Consider the following 22,886-nt stretch of genomic DNA (forward strand, 5'->3'; position numbering starts at 1 on the left):
AGCACTCAATCGATCACCATCTGGGTTTTAAATGCCAAGATTCTCATATCCGCTAACACGCCTGGCTGGTAATTAAACAGGCTAGAAAAAAACAAACAAAGGTTTTGGGACAGATCTCATTGGTTTTAAGCCTTTAATAGAGTCATGTTCACTTTAACACAGTTGGGCAAACATTTTGCTGAAATGGCGAGTCTTAAATTGATTACAGCTTTCATTCATTCAGTAACCGTGTAATATATGTTGTTTAACATTTAAGTGTTGCCATTATTTTCTTACGCTTCCTTGTCAATGAAATATGGGAGAAATGGCAAATAACGTGTATTAAAAAAGTTTGTTTTGAGGTGTCGTTTTGAGGGCGCAATCAACGAATACGTTTTTTACAGAATTATTAGAGGCACTAATCATGCTTTTTGTTGTGAGAAGAACTTATAGTATAGCTTATTATTTAATTTTACAAACAACATGTCATCCAATTTTTTTACTCGCATAGGAAATACGTCTTGAAATACATGAAAACAGCTGCCTTTATACACAGGGGTTCCCTCAAAAGGGGATCGTCCTATTTAAGGGTCCTTGGCATCAACAAATTTAAAAACCCCTATAATAAACTATTTAATATACAACAGTTAATCATTAGATTTTATTGGCTGATCAGGCAGGGTTATCCTGTGTGTGAGCCCCATCGGTGTAATAATTTATACTTAAAAAGTGTATTTTTTGCGTGATGATTGGTCATTTATCATTCATTTTGTCATCATTTTGAATAACCTTTCAGAAATTCATCTAATAATAATGTGAAACATGAATTATTAAAAGTACAAATAAATGTAGTGATTAATATGAGGTCCTAGAAATTGATAATAATTGTATTACTAAATTATGTTGTATTAGCTTAAAACAAGCAAATAAAATCAAAACATCTGGTATACCAATGAGAAAAAAAAGTTTACAAGTAATACTAAATAATTAAAATATATGGATCACACATAGAAACACAAAATATATTAAAATATAATTAAATACAAATAAGCTAGTTTGGTTGATGAGCAGCAAATAATTGAAATTGTTGGCCAAATTATTCGTCACAAATCTCATGCATTAAGAAGTTATATTTCTGCAATCCAAAAGTGCATTAAGGCGAGACACTACAGGTGAATAGGGATTTTTTTTTTAATTAGAAGATATCACTGTGAAACTTCTCTAGTTTATTGCTTGCATAAACATAAGAAAAAAATGTATTACAAGTTTTGTGTAAATGAATGTTTTATTATGCAAATTTTGCCTTATATACTTAACTATATGCTCATTTGCATACATTTCCAAAGACAAAATCTGGAAATTGGAAAGGACCAGGTTTAAAATTCTTGGTTGTATTTGTTGACATATAAGATGAGAAGGCTTTTACAGAGGGGATTCTGGATATCTGATTCTGTGCTTTAGTAAATTAGAGAATAATGACAATAGCCTTAAAAAATACATTTTTGCCATGTTTTTTGGAGTAAAAGGACCTATAACTCAGGATGGGAATGATATATCAACAAATCCCTCAGTAAAATGCTTCAGAATATAGTTCAGTATAAGACTGGAAGAGTTGGTGCTTGTAGATGCTCCTGAAGGGGAGAATCTGACTCTGAGTGTGAGGAAAAACTCATTTTGACAAAACAGCCTTTAAATTTCTATGAAACCCCCAACCTACAAACAATATATATATATATTCAGTTCATTAATATCAGTAGTGTATCATATTGAAAACACATGGAAATTGATAAATGAATAAATTATTAATAGCAATAGCCTTAAGCTGAAGAGAACTACCTTAACAAACACACACAACAGTCACACAAACTGCAAACGAACTGTCCCTGTTTGTTGTGTGTCCATCTATAACTAATTGAATGCAATTCTGACGGTGTTTCATCGTCTAATCTGTTGTTGTTTACTCTCTTTTTACCAGCTCTTGGTCTTTTCTGTGAACGTTTATGAGCTGATTTCGGCGTTTTCTGCACTTTCTCTCAGGCGGAGAATACACAAGGAAGCGGCAGCGTGTATCACTTCACATCGACCAATCAGATGTGGTTTTTGGCTGCAAACTTTCGCGGTTGGTTAGTTCTACAAAGGAAATTACCATATTTGGATTAGACAGCGCTTTGTGTGAGACTGAGAGCTTTATAATGATACCAGGCATGTCATGTTTCTGTGAATGGACGGCACGGGAGCGTTAGAATGCTACACTCAAAAAAATGCTGGGTTAAAACAACCCAAATGCTGGGTTAGTCCATTTTCAACCCAACTTGGGTTATTTTTAACCCAGTATTTTTTAGAGTGTAACTTTTGACAATTTCAGGTAGAAATCTGAAGGTGCAAGTTGAACAAATATAATGAAATAACCACCTTAATGTGTAATGTTGACTGACATATTTTACATTTTTTTGACATGAAAGCTTACATGTTCAGGGAGCAAACTGGCCCAAAATCTCAAAATTGACCACTGCATGGAAAAACGATGTTTTCACCTGCCGTGCCTCGCCTTAAAAACAATAAGCATCTCAAATAGCCACGAGTAGTCACTGGTACTCAATATCCCAGCAATGCACATGCATAAATTATGCAGATGACTCTTTTATTTATGCTGCTGTTGTTGTTGTCACTCTGTGATTACTGAGAGTTCATTTTTACTGTTAGTCTTGGCTGTCATTGTCAGTGTGGTTAGTGTGTTAAATTATGAGGTCCGCTCGCCGATGTGAAAAATATGCTAAAAAAAATGGTAGACAGGTTGTTAGTATGTGTAGAGATTGATCAGTGATCTTATCTTTAGTGTATTTTGTGGTGAGAAGTGATCATTAATGGTGAGTCATTGTATCATTCGCTCAACCAATTCACTCAAAAACACAATTTTTTTTATGAATGAAAATGTTTCATAATATTTACACATTTCCCAAATTGAGAAAACAATTTGCTAAAGTTGAAAGATGGGTGTTCACTTTGAATATCATTTGCATAATTAAGAGGGTTCATTATTCATTGTGCTGTGTGTGATGTGACAGCTGAGAACTAATTATTTCCCAGATACATTACACTGATAAACTCCACTAATCACTCATAAAGTGCATGTTTCCATCCTCAAAGTTGTTCTTTTGTCCCTGCCATGATGTTAAGTACTAATTAAGCTCAATAAATCATTCACACATTTTAATCAAGTCGAAATGTGTGCAAGCTGTAAAGAGTCTGATGGATCTAGGGTTGCATTTAAACACTTCAAATATGTACAAGAGAGATACAAGTTTACATGTATACATGTATAATAATATGCTGTACATGTAGTGCTGGGCGGTATGACCAAAAATGTATATCACTGTATTTTTCTAAAAATATATATATCGGTTTCGCGGTATATGACGGTATTTTTTTTCCCTATGTATGACCAGGTTAACCACATTTTCTACTGATTGAGAGAGAAAATACTGAATGCCCTATTTTACTGTCATGACGAGTGAATATTGTAGGAAAATTTCACACTAGAGTTAATACAGGTTTGCAAAGCCTGATATACACTCACCTAAAGGATTATTAGGAACACACACTAATACTGTGTTTGACCCCCTTTCACCTTCAGAACTGCCTTAATTCTACGTGGCATTGATTCATCAAGGTGCTGAAAGCATTCTTTAGAAATGTTGGCCCATATTGATAGGAGAGCATCTTGCAGTTGATGGAGATTTGTGGGATGCACATCCAGGGCACGAAGCTCCCGTTCCACCACATCCCAAAGATGCTCTATTGGGTTGAGATCTGGAGACTGTGGGGGCCATTTTAGTTCAGTGAACTCATTGTCATGTTCAAGAAACCAATTTGAAGTGATTGGAGCTTTGTGACGGTGCATTATCCTGCTGGAAGTAGCCATCAGAGGATGGGGATATGGTGCTCATAAAGGGATGGACATGGTCAGAAACAATGCTCAGGTAGGCCGTGGCATTTAAACGATGCCCAATTGGCACTAAGGGGCCTAAAGTGTGCCAAGAAAACATCCCCCACACCATTACACCACCACCACCAATCTGCACAGTGGTAACAAGGCATGATGGATCCATGTTCTCATTCAGTTTACGCCAAATTCTGACTCTACCATCTGAATGTCTCAACAGAAATCGAAACTCATCAGACCAGGCAACATTTTTCCAGTCTTCAACTGTCCAATTTTGGTGAGCTTGTGCAAATTGTAGCCTCTTTTTCCTATTTGTAGTGGAGATGAGTGGTACCCGGTGGGGTCTTCTGCTGTTGTAGCCCATCCGCCTCAAGGTTGTGTGTGTTGTGGCTTCACAAATGCTTTGCTGCAGACCTCTGTTGTAACGAGTGGTTATTTCAGTCAAAGTTGCTCTTCTATCAGCTTGAATCAGTCGGCCCATTCTCCTCTGACCTCTAGCATCAACAAGGCATTTTCTCCCACAGGACTGCCGCATACTGGATGTGTTTCCCTTTTCACACCATTCTTTGTAAACCCTAGAAATGGTTGTGTGTGAAAATCCCAGTAACTGAGCAGATTGTGAAATACTCAGACCGGCCCGTCTGGCACCAACAACCATGCCACGCTCAAAATTGCTTAAATCCCCTTTCTTTCCCATTCTGACATCAGTGTGGAGTTCAGGAGATTGTCTTGACCAGGACCACACCCCTAAATGCATTGAAGCAACTGCCATGTGATTGGTTGATTAGATAATTGCATTAATGAGAAATTTAACAGGTGTTCCTAATAATCCTTTAGGTGAGTGTAAATGTGAAGTATATCTTGACTGTATTTTAAAGACTTAAAGTCACGAGCAGCTTGCATCTTGTCAAACTAGAGTTTCTCTTCCACTTTTGAAGGGGACACAGCTGTGTCTCCTAAACCTCCTAAAAGGTGGAGTTCATATGCACAGGCTTGTATGACCTCTCCTCCAGCTGACAGCTGTATTAACCGAGTAACATAAAGGAGATTAGGAGTGTTTCCTGTGACGCGTCACTCCATCCGGAACGGAGCATCACGCCAGATGGAGCTGCACATGCTAACGGTCCTGGTGCAAAGCGAGGGTCATATACATTCAGGTGGAACCCAAATAAAAGCAATGACAGGTCACTGTCCCCACTTCCCAAAGGGCACAGACATGACCACCTCATCCTGGGATGAAATTGAAATGGTAATGACTGCTATTCATCATCAGAGCTCAGAAATGATCTGAGAGTGTGAGGGGAAAATGAGAGAAGGGGTTTTCTGAGAAAGGAATATAATCCTATTACTGGACACGAAATATAAAGTACAACTATGGTGCTATAGTTTAAACAACATTCACACTGTTTTACTTCTTTGGCAAAGATAATACAGCAATGTGTCGGAACTACGTAAATTTTCTGTAATGCACTTGCAACCGAGAACATAATTCCTTCATTGGCAGGCTTTTAAGAACTAATTTACTGTCAAATGAAAGAGAAAAAAAAAATAATCGTAACCTGTCAGAATAGCTTTCATTAAGCCTTCTAATGATCTAATGCCTGTGGTTTCACACTCTTAGACCAAAGCATCATGACCATTCTGTGGTCCCTCATCATTTTTTTTTCTTTTTTCTAATAAGATAATTAAGATAATTATTGTAGGTCAAGAATAGTGTGTGTCCATAGGCGTAAATCCCGAGGGGGTCGGGGGGTTAGGAGATATTTCTGTAATATGTCTGATATTTTAGTGATTATTATTTGGTAGCTTGTTGTAAATCACCCACTGCAACTAAAACGCTGATAAGCCTATGTGTGAACTGATATTAGGCTAATATTGTAAATATACCGCTGTGTTGGGTTTTTGCTCAATGCTGGAAGAAGCAAGATTTTATATCACCATGTTGCGAACCGATGATCACTCATTTATAAACAATTATTATTGTGTTGTTGGTCAGATAAAATGACACACAAAAGAAAAAACGGACATTAGATAATTTTTCAGTGCACCAAAATGCCACAAATATACTTACAAGTACAATTTTGTCTGTATTATTTGTGTCCCCTTCAAAAATTGCCCTTGAGAAATTTCATGTTTATTGCCCCCCCCCCAAATTGAAATTTGCAACACCTTGTGAAAAATAACATATAATTAAGAATTTCATTGAATGTGCACTTTAAATCTTATAAGAGCACCACAGACCCGAATAAGTTGGCAAAACTAAAACAAATAAATAGGTATTACATTTTTTAAGTTATGCAATTTAAAGTTTAAGTAAGCAGAACTTGCAGATTTTTATTTTGTACTCATTCATTTTATTTGCTCTTAACTTGAAATATTTGAGTAAGATAATTCACACATAAACAATCATGTAATCTCAACTTAAAAAATTGTAGTAATGGAGACTTGGTTAGCTTTAATTAGCTAATTCAATACATGCTTTGATAGCATTAGCATAGCATAACACTAGCTGAATGAGGATAGCAATATAAAACATTTAACAATGTACTGTATATCTGTTCTCAAACTAAACTCACGCTCCACTCGTCACCATTATGGTAACCCTAAAAACCCCCCAACATAAAAGAAACTCTTCTAAACTACACTCTAAAAAATGTTGGATTAAAATTAACCCAAGTTGGGTTGAAAATGGACTAACCCAGCAATTGGGTTATTTTAACCCAGTGATTGGGTTGTTTTAAGCAAACATTTTCCCCAACTGCTGGGTGAAAACAACCCAATTGCTGGGTTACTCCATTTTCAACCCAACTTGGGTTAATTTTAATCCAACATTTTTTAGAGTGTAGCATAACAAAACATTAAACACTGCTAAACCTCCCACTTAACATTAATCTTGCACAAAAAACATTATACAATACTTAATTTGAGCATTTACTCTCCCTTTTGAGTGTCATGGCAAAGCATGCTGGGAAATATAAATCCCAGCCCAGTTTTAGGTAAATTTAAGTTAGTCTAAATTAAAATAAACAAGTTCATAAAACTCAAAACAATAAAACAATTCAGATTACATAAAATGTGTCAGTTTTGTGAACTCAACAGAAAAGGAAAGTTCTAAATACTCATAAAAGTTAATTTGATTGAACTCATTTGATTAATTTGAGTTGGCTCTACTCAAAACAATTATTTTGAGCGTTAGGCTTTACAGTGTGTATTAAACAAACACACTTGCAGATAATATAATATTAATTAAATAAATAAAACACCACTTAAGTGCACTAAAAGTGAGAATATGTTTCTTAACACACTTAAAAGTGCACTGTAATAATAAAGACTTGTTTAAAGTGCAAAGAAATCATGTTTTAATAAACTTTTTGATGTATGTATGTATTGACTAACATACTAAAGCACATGTAAAGTACTTTAAATTTAACTGAAGTGAGCTATTCAATATTACAGTTTAAGTTAATATATAAATTGCAACTTTATCATTGCAAATGTATAAATAATGACATTTTTAGTTTACCATAAATGCTTGTAAATGGCAACTTTAACCATATTTCAAAGACAATGGAGGTAATTATGAAATTACATATAAAGACTCTACATTGAGGTAATTACATTTAATTAACTATAACTACATTAACTACATTTTTATTTAATTGCAATTAACAAGTGTCTGAAAACATTACATTCAAGTTTGCGCTTAAGTATATTTTTTTAAAACCATATAATTTCTGTAATAACAATTCCTTTTAAAAGTATATCATGGGTCATCTCAGTCGAAACTCTAAGAAACTATAATAGCGAAGTGTACTTCTTTATACCTCGGAAATGCATGGTCATCACATCAAGTTCAGCAGCAATTTTGCTTGCTTTATTATTATCATTATTTTAAAATGTTAGTTGGACATTTCAACCCTGGTCCCTTTTAGGCTTTCAAACAAAAGCTGTATCCCCAGGACTGTCACTAATGCCTGCTAATATACACAGATATACGTTTATGTGCATGATTCTCTGGACCGGATCCATATTAAAGCATGCTCTGCTGACGCCATAAGAACACCCTGGCATATGTTGTGTTTGCAATAATGACAAAAAAAACAGCCTGGTCGTGAAAAAAAAGAAAAAGTAATACTGTAAATAGCTTGTTTCCCTGAGGACATTTCAGCCAACAGCAGCTGTGGGTCTATCAGAAATAAAGAGGCAAGAGCAAGGGCTTTGACAAGTCTATTAATAACTAAGTCTGGAACAATCCAGAGAATGTATTTTTGTATTGCAATAAAATAGAACCAAAGTTAAATAATGTTAGATATTAAACTAAAAATGTCCTAAGTTAGACTAAAAGTTCTAAGAAGAAATTATAGCCATTTTAAATGTATTGCAAAATATGCATATGCAAATATTTGTGAGTGGGTGGAGCTAAAGAGCTCTTTTGGTGCATTTTGTTTGTTTTGACTCTCTGATTGGTGGAATTTTCTGTACGGCATCATGGGTAATGTAGTTTTTAATCACGATTAATCATGATTATTTTAAAAAATAAGTTGAAATAATTCATGCTGACGGCATGAAGCAGCAAAAAGCATCGATTAACAACCTCACAGCTCACAGTAGGGCTCTATTAAAAGGTTTATAAGTTATAGTTAAAATTATAATTACCTTTAGAGACAACAAATGGAGGTTTTACTTCCAGAACCCGACTGATGCACTGTATTTATGCTAAATGTTGTTCAGTGAAGTATATATTCTGAAACTAAATGCGAGTTCAGACTCAGACTTAAAAAAGAAATTATGGAAAATGTCTCCAATTAGAGATTTTGGCAAAAGCAAACTTCAAGTTTGTATAATAACAATATGTTGGCTGGGTCAAGGTCATACATTGTTTTAACCCAGAATTTGGCTTGTTTTAAGCAAACAACTGAGGTTAACTGAGGTTAAAATAACCTAAATGCTGGGTTAAAACAACCCAATTGCTGGGTTAGTCCATTTTCAACCCAACTTGGGTTATTTTTAACCCAGCATTTTTTAGAGAGTATTATTAAATAGGCAGCGGCTATTTGTAAATGACAACTAGATGCAATTTACACTAAGTGAAAATAGTGATACATACTATTTGCACCTCAGTATTATTGTACATTAACATGACGCAATAATAACACAGAGTGTAAATGATTATATTTATTAATATTATTAAATGGATGCCGCCATAATGGGACGATAAAAGCCCTCCCTACACCGACCCTACTCAATATTAAACATTTCGTTAGGCACTTTATTTCCACTTTTAGAACATTTTCTTCATTTTTACTGAAAGTAAATGCCTTTCCGATGTGAAATGTGATGGGAAAGGCGGATTCGAACCCGGGTCGATCGTGTCAAAACCTTGTTTCATGAGCCTTGTGACTGCACCACTGAAGACATTAAAACACGTGTGTCGTTTTTATTCTTGTGTGGCCCATCCAGACATTGTTGGGAGCTCGTGTAAATTTGGTGTGAATAGACACTCCGTGTTAAATATCCTCTTTAATACACCTCCTCATATAAACGATCCATGCAGACCAGGCGTAATGATTTACAGTCATCCCTCAATTACAGCAGCAGTGCATTTCTGTCTGTGTCCATTCTTCAGTCTATAATGTACTGAAAACGCACGGGTGGGCTCGTTGAGCTGTGATTAACTCACCGCACTTCTCCAGGGTCCTCTGTAACCAACACGTCCGTCTTACAGCTGGCTATAGGGTTGATTGACAGCTCCACCGGAGGAACCACAAAGCTCTTGCTGACTGGCAGCCAAAGGCCCTGACCCAGACTGTAGGAAGACCTGCAGCGAGAGGGACATCAACACAAAGAGCATAACGTGTCAGCTGAATTTCAATGATACCCACACTGACAAAGAGAGGAGAAGATCTGTTCTTCACAGCATAGACAAAAAAACTGTCCAACTAGAGAGTAGCTGTGTGTGATAATGACATACGCAAAGGTGTGCAATAAAAAACAATAACTTTTAAAAAATGACAAGTCTGTAGAAACAAGAGGTCATATAATAGAACATAGGACGGATTCAGTGTAGTCATACTCTTAATTTCAGAACTCACAACCTGAGAGATTTGCAACTCATGGGACGAGTTTCAGCCAATCATACCAGAAGTCATTAGCATACAGTCTCAAAGATTTACATTTAGTCATTTTAGTCGGATACAGTAAGATACAGTAAGAGTCAGAGAGGGGTGTCAGTGTTATTATTGTTCACTAAAATTATTGAAAATAAATCGTGTTAATATAAAGCTTGAATTAAAGCTGAAGTAAAATATAAATGTTATATTAAAATATTACTGGAATTGTTGCTTAGGCAACAGACTGAGAAACTAAAATTAAAACTGAATGGAAATTACATAAAGCTAAATAAAATATTTTAAAAATAATACAAAAACACATTAAAAGATAAACTACAATTAAATCAGTAAACAGCAAATAAATAAAAGTTTATTAATGAAGTGAAAAAAATTAAAGTATGAAAACATTATGGAAGTTTAAAATAACTGTGAATCAAATATACTATATATATATATTTTAGAGTAAACATTTTTTGTTATATATATATATATATATATATATATATATATATATATATATATATATATATATATATATATATATATATATATATATATATATATATATATATATATATATATATATATATATATATATATATATATATATATATATATATATATATAACAAAAAATGTTTACTCTAAAATTACTACAAAAAAATAATCAACCAAATTTGAAATCGATCTCACAAAAACTGAAATTTTGAGTGTTTATGTTTAGGTGCTGTACCAAAAATAGCCTACGGGTGTCACCCACATTCCTCTGAATTTTTTCGATAGAAATATCCCTTCTATCACAAAATATGGAACCTTGAGACTTTTCTGACGATGTGTTTTGTCAAGATTAGAAAATGTTTGATTATATAGTTACATTTTTTTTTATATGAAACCTGACACCGCCCAGTAGGGGAGGAGCCCGCTAAAATAATTTAGAGTACAATTTCCATGGTAACGCAACATCCAATTTCAAAACGGTTTTCAAAGGATGAATTTTGAGTTTGTAACCTTTCGAATGATACTTTAGGATGATTACTGAAATATGTGATATATGATATGACAGTGACAGTTAAGGGGTTAATCACCCCAGTGATTCTCACCAGATTCTCACTTTAACTTTTCCTTCAAATGGCACATACACTATATTGCCAAAAGTATTGGGACGCCCCTCCAGATCACTGAATTCAGGTGTTTGGTGTGGAGGAACTTGAGTCCTGACCTCAACCCGATTGAACACCTTTGGGATGAATTAGAGCGGAGACTGAGAGCCAGACCTTCTCGTCCAACATCAGTGCCTAACCTCACAAATGCGCTTCTAGAAGAATCCCCATAAACACACTCCTAAACCTTGAGGAAAGCCTTCCCAGAAGAGCTGAAGCTGAGATGTCATTAAAGTTCATGTGCATGTAAAGGCAGGCGTCCCAATATAGTGAATGTGTGGCACATAAGGTAAGTGAAGAGCTGAAAAAAAAATCAAGCTAATTCAATATTAATTTAGCCAATGAATCCATATTCTGGGAATTCAATTTGTATGATAACATGCACCCTTATCATATATCACGGCGATCTGACACGGGAGCTCCAGCGCAGTCTGAGCGTGCCCGGCTCCTGACCTTGGGTATAGACAAGCACATCTGAATTACTCTGGATCAATGCATACTTCCACTCATAAATAAGACACCGATAGCCCAGGCCTTGCTCCAGCCCATCAATTGACACTTCAGAGGGCATCGATTGCTTTCCTCAGTCCACTATCAGTCAACTGCTGCCAGCTGAACTAAATGCCTCGAGTCGTCAGGTGGTTAAAAGCGATGACAGCTTGGGTGAGTAAGGACAGAGTGAAGGGATGATATAAATTACATTTATTATTTAAACCTTAACAGAACTCAGGCTTTCAGTCCGAAATGTTTTGTGTTTAATTAAGAGACGGTTTAATAGGTGAGATATTGTCATTCCATTATGTAATTGACCAGCATAAAGCACACATTAGTTTCAGGTGAAATGGCTGAAATCATTATGTGAAGGTATTGGGTAATTAGGTAAATAATGGTTTGTAGCCTATATCAAATAACCTTATTTTGCATTTCATTAATTGCTCAGCAACCATAAACAACTAAACTATGTGTCTTTCACATCTTCACCCATTTGGTACACATCTCTGGAAATACGTCTCCCTACATTTCATACAAATAATTCACTGCAGTTTCCAGTTGAAATGAAACACCAACAAAAAAAACTATAGTATATTATAGTAAAATTACTCTAGTAAATACTATAGTGTTTTTGAACTGTACTATAGTAAATATACTACAGTAAATTAACAAAGTGTAGTAAATACTATAATATACTACAATATACTACAGTTTACTGTAGTATCTTTACTATTGTATGGTTCAAAAACACTATAGTATTTAATAGAGTAATTTTACTGTAATTTTACTATAATATACTATAGTATTTTTCATTAATAAAGACTTATTTTCACACGATTTCTTGCACACTACTATTAGGGGAGAGCGGGACACAACCTAACGCTTTTTGACTGTCTCAGTTTGTGTAAATCCACTTGGGGTTCAGAGTATTTATTTTATCCCACATTAATTGCACACATGTCTAGTACAATTATGTGGTTTTGTTTGATTAATACAGTGTTTACTTTTTTCTTGATTTACCCTGAAATAATGGAATGAAATGTGACAACATGCCCCATAGGTGGGGTACATTGTAACATGACCAAATAACAGCTTAAAATGTTTCCTGATATAATCAAAAAAATATACAAGACAAACTAAAATATTTTGTCAACAAAATACAATTATTAACTTTTTAAAATCAAATAATGGAATTTTTTAATCATTAAAAATATAAGCGTTTTTGAGTTTGACTACAAACACATCGCTAAATTCAGCTATACAGCTCAAAACATAATAATAATTCATAATTTCTGAGCATTCACTCTTAGTCATTATTCACCCTTTTCTTATGGTTTTTCAAAAGAATTCATTAAAGTATAAAATATAATGCCATATTTCTAATAGGGGCTCATTGTAACGCAGTGTTAACACACACACCATCTGCACAACTGGGATTTAAATCTTCTGCTGTTAGATCAGCATTAAAGAACATCTCAACTGTTAAAAAAACAGATATAAGATTAAAATAATATCTGATTTGTCTTATTTTAAATAAACACAAAAAAACAGAGATGAAAACTAAACTTAAGTAAGAAATGTACTTTTGCTATGGTTAAATACATGTTCAGTAATATCTTCCAGAGATTTTCAAATTTTGGAGCAATTTTTTCTCTAAATAATGTTTATATGGCAACTAGTAAATACACTAAGTTTCGTCATTCTGGCATGTGTGGAAAGGGTTAAAACATGCGTGTTAAGACTAACCCCGCGTTAGGTTGTGCCCCGCGCTCCCCTATCTCAAATTGCGTTTACCACATGATTTGTAAACTAATACATTTTGAGGGTTGTGATCACAACCAGCTCCATATATTTGTCATGTTGTTAGCATTGTTTAACACTCTGCTAACATGATTTAACACTTATTAATAAACTTATTAAACACTTGTTAAATGAATTAGCTAGCAACAATACTTTTTTGGCATACTTTAACACATTCCAAGCATGAATTTGCATGTTTCTAAGCACGATTAGCATGTTGTTTACATATTTTAGCACACATTTGCACTGCTAGCATCAATTAGCATGTTGTTAACATGTGGTCATTAACATGTTGCTAGCATGGAGTAACATGTTTTAACACGTTGCCATGTTTCTAACATATTCTATATTCTAGCATGTTTTAGCACATTATTACCACGTAGCATATTTTAGCATGAATTGGCATTTTGTTAACATGATTTGACACTTTGCTAGAATTATTTATCATGTTGTTAAATGAATTAGCTAGCAACAATACTTTTTGGCATTCTTTAACACATTCTTAGCATGAATTTGCATGTTTCTAAGCATGATAAGCATGTTGTTAACATATTTCAGCACATTTGCCCTGCTAGCATCAATTAGCATGTGGTCATTAACATGTTGCTAGCATGGAGTAACATGTTTTAACACGTTACCATGTTTCTAACATATTTTAGCATGAATTGACCTGTTGTTAGCATGATCTGACACTTTGCTAACATGATTTATCATGTGTTAACACTGCTAGCATTAATTTGCATTTGCTAACATGAATTAACCACATTTACCATGTTGCTAGCAAGTTTCAGCACATTGCTAGAATGTTTTAACATACTGTTTGCATTAATTAGCATGTCGGTAGCATGATTTAGCATGTCACCAGCATGTATTACCATGTTGCTAGCCTAAATTAGCATACTTTAGCATTTTTCTAGCATGTTTTACATGAGTTGCTAGTATGATTTAGCAGTTAGCCCTGCTGTGGATGTGACCTCCAGAAAAGAACAGGAAAATAAACCCAGAGGAAAGTATTTCAGGTTTTGCAGAAATACAGACGGTCACATATTTCCATTGAGAATGCAGTGGAAACATCAGCACGCATCATTCAGACGGCAGTCAAGCTGCAATCCATGTGACGAGTTGCATCAGATATTTTAAGGGTAGATGCTTTTCCGACTGTCACGCCCGCAGGACAGAAACACTGAGAAATCCAAAGTGACGTGCTGTGGTTTGTGACCTGCCCTCGATTCCTTTCCATCGCCACCATTTTCTCGAGCACATGAAAAATAAATAAATGGAGCTGTGAACTTCCAGAGCGACCCTGCTTTAAAACAGAGGCTCAGGTAAAACTCCCTCCTCTTTCAGGTGGAACATGCCTAGGGCAAATCCTACCAGGAAACCCACAGTGCAGCCCGCAGGCGTCCTGTGAAGCCTTGTGTTCAGTAAGAGGACGGCTGACAGCAGGCGGGGATGCCCTGCCTGGACTGGGACACCCCGGGGAATGTCCTGTTCAGCATGGGACAATCTTTCAGAGGACAGACAGCCGGGCAGATCTGGTTTTGCTGTCGTGCTTACCTGAAAATCTTCTCTGGAGCCTGTTCCCCTGTGACAAGGTCGTAGCCTCTCTCCAGGTTTGAGTACGGCCATGGACTGTGGGTGGAACAAACACAAAAAAAGAAAGACTTGATGTGCAATACGTGCTTTATCTGACAAAAGTGAAAGGCATTAATAGCAATGATAATTAAGTATGGCAGGGGTGTCCAATCCTGCTCCCGGAGGCCCAACCCTAATTAAACACACCTGGAGCAACTAATCAAAGTCTTCAGGATTATAGAGCTCTGCATGCCTGTGGCTCTCCAGGAGCAGACTGGATACCACGGCTTTCTGACGAAAATGTTAGTGGTGCTAGTATGGATGCTGTGGGTGTTGCTAGGTGGTTACTAAAGAAAACCTTCTGGTGCTAAAACTCGCCACTGTGATGTTTGAGTGTAAACAGTTGCTAAGACAATCAAGTTGCATCCCAAATGACACACTTATGCACTTTGCAATATGCACTTATACACTATGCACTTATACACTATGTACTTATACACTATGCACTTATTCACTATGCACTTATACACGTATGCACTTATGCACTATGCACTTATACACTCTGCACTTATACACTATGCACTTACTACTATGCACTTATACACTATGCACTTATTACTATGCACTTATACACTATGCACTTATGCACTATGCACTCAAACACTATGCACTTATACACTATGCACTTATGCACTATGCACTTATACACTATGCACTTACTACTATTCACTTATACACTATGCACTTATACACTATGCACTTACTACTATGCACTTATTCACTATGCACTTATACACTATGCACTTATGCACTATGCACTAATACACTATGCACTTATACACTATGCACTTATTCACTATGCACTTATACACGTATGCACTTATGCACTATGCACTTATACACTCTGCACTTATACACTATGCACTTACTACTATGCACTTATACACTATGCACTTATTACTATGCACTTATACACTATGCACTTATGCACTATGCACTCAAACACTATGCACTTATACACTATGCACTTATGCACTATGCACTTATACACTATGCACTTACTACTATTCACTTATACACTATGCACTTATACACTATGCACTTACTACTATGCACTTATTCACTATGCACTTATACACTATGCACTTATGCACTATGCACTAATACACTATGTACTTATACACTATGCACTTATTCACTATGCACTTATACACGTATGCACTTATGCACTATGCACTTATACACTCTGCACTTATACACTATGCACTTACTACTATGCACTTATACACTATGCACTTATTACTATGCACTTATACACTATGCACTTATGCACTATGCACTCAAACACTATGCACTTATACACTATGCACTTATGCACTATGCACTTATACACTATGCACTTACTACTATTCACTTATACACTATGCACTTATACACTATGCACTTACTACTATGCACTTATTCACTATGCACTTATACACTATGCACTTATGCACTATGCACTAATACACTATGCACTTATACACTATGCACTTATACACTATGAACTTATACACTATGCACTTATTATTTACTATGCACTTAAACACTTTGCACTTAGACACTATGTACTTATACAATACGCACTTGTGCACTATGTACTTATGCACTATGCACTTATTCACTAGGCACTTATACACTATGTACTTATTCACGTTGCACTTATACACTATGCACTTAAACACTATGCACTTATGCACTATGTACTTATACACTATGCACTTATACACTATGTACTTATACACTATGCATTTATACACTATGCAGTTATACACTATGCACTTATGCACTATGCACTTATTCACTATGCACTTATACACTTATGCACTTATACACTATGCACTTATTCACTATGCACTTATTCACTATGGACTTATTCACTATGCACTTATTCACTATGCACTTATTCACTATGCACTTATTCACTATGCACTTATTCACTATGCACTTATACACTATGCACTTATTCACTATGGACTTATACACTATGTACTTATACACTATGCACTTACTATTTACTATGCACTTAAACACTTTGCACTTAGACACTATGGGCCCTATTTTAACGATCTGAAACGCAAGTGTCAAAGCTCGAAGCGCAAGTAACTTTGTGGGCGGGTCTCGGCGCTGTTGCTATTTTCCCGGCGGGATAAATGGCTCTTGCGCCCGGCGCAAATCTAAAATGGGTTGGTCTGAAGTAGCTTCATTATTCATAGGTGTGGTTTGGGCGTAACGTGAATAAACCAATCCGAGCGTCATCCAACATTCCCTTTAAAAGCAGGTGCGCAAGTTCCATTATGGATTGCTATTATTATGGCGTATTTACCAGGCGCACGCCAGGAGCGGTTCACAGCCGAGGAGACTGATGTGCTTGTAAGAGCAGTGAAAGACAGAGAAGTGAAGTTGTAATGTTGTACATTATGGTAAAGGTGATTTCACAGTCTTTTTTTTTTTCAGTCTTTCAGTTTTTTCAGTTTTTCAGTCGATTTTTTTTCCTGGTTCTTGACGGACAAACCAATTTGTCAGATGTCCTTATATACATATATGTCTTGCCACTATTGGGCAAACAGGTCTTATCCTTAATTATTACAATTAGCCTGAATCATTTGTAAGCTAGATTTATGCCTATTTTTTCACATCTTCGTGGCACACCACAATGATTTCCGTCATCTCATGTGTTAATATTTTTTTAGTGTAACAATTTATGATTTGCAAAAATAACTGTTGCATCTGTGTAGATTACATGAGCAAAGTGTATGCGCGTTGTGCACACTATACATTATGGTCAAGCATGCGCCCTTAAAATAGCATAATGAACAACGCGCAACGCGCCACTGACTTTAGACTAGGTTTTTTCTGGTCAGTGGCGCAATTGTTTAATGGTACAGCAAAATAGCACCAGGGATTGTTTGCGCCGGAACACGCCTCCTTTTTTGCGCTGAACCGCCCAGGGAGCGCAAGTTCATTCACTAGTTTAGCGACATGCTTCTGTGGAGGGAAAAGCGCGCTTTGCGCGGGTGCAAAATAGGAATGACACATGCGTCGGTGTACAAAGTCAATTGCGCTGGGTGCAAGATAGGGCCCTATGTACTTATATGCTATGCACTTATGCACTATGCACTTATACAATACGCACTTGTGCACTATGTACTTATACACTATGCACTTATTCACTAGGCACTTATACACTATGTACTTATTCACGTTGCACTTATACACTATGCACTTAAACACTATGCACTTATGCACTATGTACTTATACACTATGCACTTATACACTATGTACTTATACACTATGCATTTATACACTATGCAGTTATACACTATGCACTTATGCACTTTGCACTTATTCACTATGCACTTATACACTTATGCACTTATACACTATGCACTTATTCACTATGCACTTATTCACTATGGACTTATTCACTATGCGCTTATTCACTATGCACTTATTCACTATGCACTTATTCACTATGCACTTATTCACTATGGACTTATTCACTATGCACTTATTCACTATGCACTTATTCACTATGCACTTATTCACTATGCACTTATTCACTATGCACTTATTCACTATGCACTTATTCACTATGCACTTATTCACTATGCACTTATTCACTATGCACTTATTCACTATGCACTTATACACTATGCACTTATTCACTATGGACTTATTCACTATGCACTTATTCACTATGCACTTATTCACTATGCACTTATTCACTATGCACTTATTCACTATGCACTTATTCACTATGCACTTACTGGGATGCACCTTTAGTGTTTGTTCTTCAGCATGTTGATATATGGATGCTAAGGTGTCCCCCCAATTTATATAGTGATGCTAATAAATCACCCTGAAATGCATGTAATTGTCAGCTGTATCTTCCTATGTTGTCATGTTCACGTGTACCACCACCCCACGTCTTTAAGTCTGGGCCGAAGGTTCTGCTGGCGTTTTATTACCCCAGCTGTTTGCTTGAGCAACTTCATTAACATGCGCCGCAAGAGTCAGGAAGAGGAGTTACTACACTTGGCATGAGGTGAGGTGATGAATCGTATCTCTCTGTGTTGCAGTCTTTCTCTTCCCCGTCCTCATCTCCCTGCTGTCCTGGCTTTTAGTTCACCCTATTTGTGAGGCGTTGACAGAGTGGTTTGCAGCACTCACCCTTCATTGCGGCCCCAATCAGTGCGAACGCAGAGATGTTGATGCTCGGGGTCAGGGGCATAACCTTCCAGACAGCTGCATTCCCCTGCAGAGAGCACAATACAGTGACAGATTATGTTCATTTATCCCAGTGGCACACGGTGCAACCACACACACATGGATTCAGTCCAGACAAAAGGTTTTTACTGTACAGTTTGTGGTGGGAGTCAAGTGGGAAGAGGGAAATGTGAGAGCTGGTTCAGTCTCTGACACCTTCGCTATCAGATCGCTCTTATCTTGAAGGGGATCACAGAAGTACTCAGCTCTACAAAGGTGATGCTAAGAGCTGAGGATATGGGATTGCAGCGTGAATCCCCCGGAAATATGTTCATACCACATTCCACCCCAAAATCAAAAGGCTGTTTTAAGGATTTTTTTTTTTTTTTTTTTTTACATATATTTATATTTATATCATTACATAGCAAAACGTTTTATTGAGTCATGGCATGAAAGTCATCTAAATCCACATAAAGTCATACAGGTTTAGAATAAAACTGCTCGGGTTATGTATATAACCCTTGTTCCCTGAGAAGGGGAACGAGCACTGCATCGGGACGACGCTTTGGGGATGCTCCCTTAGCATCAGCGAATCTGAAACCAGAATGCCAACTAGGCCAATCCGATTGGCGTGCGTGATGACGTCATCGTGACGGCATACCCGGAAGTATAAAAGGGTTGCTGGAGCGTAATGGCGGTAGTAATTGCTCTGAAGCATGCGCTCCAGGCGCGCCAAGGTGTGGCGTCGGGATGCAGTGCTCGTTCCCCTTCTCAGGGAACAAGGGTTATATACATAACCCGAGCAGTTCCCTTTCGAGGGAACTCGCACTGCATCGGGACGACGCTTTGGGGAACGAGTACCCACTAGGCCACACCGAAGGGTAGCGCCTGCCCTAGTGTGAAGCCGGAAACCGGGCACAGCTAGGACTGGAGCACCCTCGCACCAGGCGTCGTAGGGAGATCCAGGCTATAAAACCTGATAAAAGTGTGTGGGGTAGCCCACCCGGCCGCCTCGCAGATATCCTGCAAGGGGACCCCAGAAAGAAGGGCCACCGAAGAGGCCATGCCTCTGGTGGAATGAGCCCTCACAGCCACAGGTGAAGGCAAACTGCGCACCTGATAGGCCATGGTAATCGCCTGGACAATCCAATTACTGATTGTCTGAGTAGACGCAGGCAATCCCTTCTTAGGTGAGCCAAAACACACCAACAGTTGTTGTGATCTCCTCCACTGTGCAGACTTCGCCAAATAAACTCTGAGCGCCCTAACCGGGCAGAGTAGGTGAAGTCTCCCCTCTTCCGCCGTCACATGAGGCGGAGGATGAAATGCCTGCAGGACCAATGACCTGACCACCCTTGATGGCACCTTAAGCACGTAGCCCGGCCTAGGGTGTAAGATGGCCTTTACTCCTCCCGGGGCAAACTCCAGGCAGGTCGGCGTTACCGCCAAGGCCTGGAGATCTCCCACTCTCCTGAGAGAGGTAATGGTAAGGAGAAAAGCCACCTTAAGAGTCCGATCCTTTGGTCCAGCCGACTCCAATGGTTCGAAGGGGGCCTCAGCCAATCCCTCGAGAACCACTGCCAGGTCCCAGGTTGGAACTCTGGACCGAGCCGCAGGCCTCATCCTCCGAGCCCCACGGAGGAATTGTACAACCAGCTGGTGCCTACCCAGAGGCCCATCACCCAAAGGAGTGTGGAAAGCCGCAATGGCAGCCACGTACACCTTGAGTGTGGACGGGGTAAGCCCTGCAGAGAAACGATCTTGGAGGAACTCCAGCACTGAAGCCACTGGGCAGTTAACTGGGTCCACCTCACGTTCTCTGCACCAAGTGGAAAATACATTCCACTTGAGGCTGTACAGTCTCCTCGTAGACGGAGCCCTGGAGCTGAGTAAGGTCTCTATCACGTCTGCCGATAGGCCAGCCTCTATGAACCTGGTCCCCTCAGGGGCCAGACCCACAGGTTCCAAATCTCCGGGCGGGGGTAAAATATCGTACCCGCCGCCTGAGATAGGAGATCCCTCCTCAGAGGAATCTCCCACGGCTGACCTGCTAGCAGAGCTATGATATCCGAGAACCAAACTCGAGTCGGCCAACGGGGTGCTACCAGAAGTAGACTGACCCCCTGTCGACGGACCCTTTCCAGGACTCCCGGGAGCAGAGCAATCGGGGGAAATGCGTACAGACGCAGCCTCGGCCACGTCTGCACCATGGCATCCAGCCCCAGCGGAGCTGGATGCGTGAGGGAAAACCACAGTGGACAGTGGGACGTCTCTCGAGACGCAAACAGATCCACTTCCACTGGGCCGAACCTCTTGCATATGGCCTCCACCACCTCTGGGTGGAGTCGCCACTCCCCGGGCCTCAGCCCCTGCCTCGACAGGATGTCTGCTCCCTGATTTTGGACCCCCGGGACATACATTGCCCTGATGGACAACAGTTTCCCTTGGGTCCACAGGAGGACTCGGCGTGCTATCCTGTACAGAAAGCGCGACCTCAGTCCCCCCTGGCGGTTGATGTACGCTACGACAGACGTATTGTCTGTCCGTACCAGGACATGCTGGCCGCGGAGGTGCGGGAGAAAGCTCCTGAGAGCTTTGTAGACCGCCATCATCTCCAGGCAATTTATGTGCCAGGAGGAATGACGGCCCTCCCATGGGCCCCTCGCAAAGCGGCCGTCCATGACCGCGCCCCAGCCAGTGAGGGAGGCGTCTGTTGAAACGGATTTCCGGCAACAGGACGCTCCCAACACTGGCCCTTGGGACAGAAACCAAGGTTTATTCCATATGACTAGGGAACGAAGGCCACTGCGCGTTACCCTGATCATACAGAATGGATTTCCCCTCAAGGAAAGCCACCTGGTTTACTTCCATATCTGGACATGGTGGCTGCGGAGGTCCGGGAAAAAGCTCCTCAGAGCTTTGTAGACCGCCAGCATTTCCAGGCAGTAGATGTGCCAGGAGAAATGCCTGGTCTCCCACAGACCTCTCGCAAAGCGGCCGCCATGACCACGTCCCAGCCAGTGAGGGAGGCGTCTGTTGAAACGGATTCCCGGCAACAGAACGCTCCCAACACTGGCCCCTGGGACAGAAACCAAGGTTTCTTCCATATGACTAGGGAACGAAGGCATCTGCGCGTTACCCTGATCATACAGAATGGTTTTCCCCAGAGGAAAACCCCTTGATTCCCAGCTACCACTGTAAGGGTCTCATGCAGCAGGCCAAGAGATATTCTGTTGGACGCAGCCGCAATGAGCCCCAGCAGACCTTAAACTGCTTCACAGTGATGCTGTGGCCTAGCTTCATTTTAGAGACCAGGCCGCCTGGAAGAACCCGATATTGGTACGCTTTGCCCCAAAAAGCGAACCTCAGGAACTTCCTGTGACACAGAAGGATGGATACAGGGAAGTATGCGTCCTCTTCAGACCCATCGTGACAGACCAGTCCTCAGACTGGATCTGAATCACAATGGAGGAAATGCTAAGCATCTTGAATCTGAATCTCCTCAGAGAACGATTCAAGTACCTCCGGTCTAAAGTTGGATGCAACTCGCCATCCCTCTTAGGAACTATGAAGTACTGG

The 22,886-nt window shown here is 38.8% G+C and overlaps 1 protein-coding gene across 1 annotated transcript in view; it reads right to left on the minus strand.

The window, feature by feature from the left end:
- The window catches only part of astn2 (astrotactin 2), a 512,045-nt gene that overhangs the window by 293,637 nt on the left and 195,522 nt on the right, over window positions 1-22,886 (minus strand). The window contains exons 7-9 of the mRNA XM_079815958.1: window positions 19,272-19,356; window positions 15,041-15,115; window positions 9,603-9,740 (exon numbers count right to left, since the gene is read on the minus strand). Of these exons, the coding sequence (XP_079672084.1) occupies window positions 9,603-9,740; window positions 15,041-15,115; window positions 19,272-19,356 (298 nt within the window). The remainder of the gene's footprint in view (window positions 1-9,602; window positions 9,741-15,040; window positions 15,116-19,271; window positions 19,357-22,886) is intronic.

The sequence above is a fragment of the Gobio gobio genome (assembly GCF_949357685.1).
Source record: "Gobio gobio genome assembly, chromosome: 4".
Lineage (NCBI taxonomy): Eukaryota > Metazoa > Chordata > Actinopteri > Cypriniformes > Gobionidae > Gobio > Gobio gobio.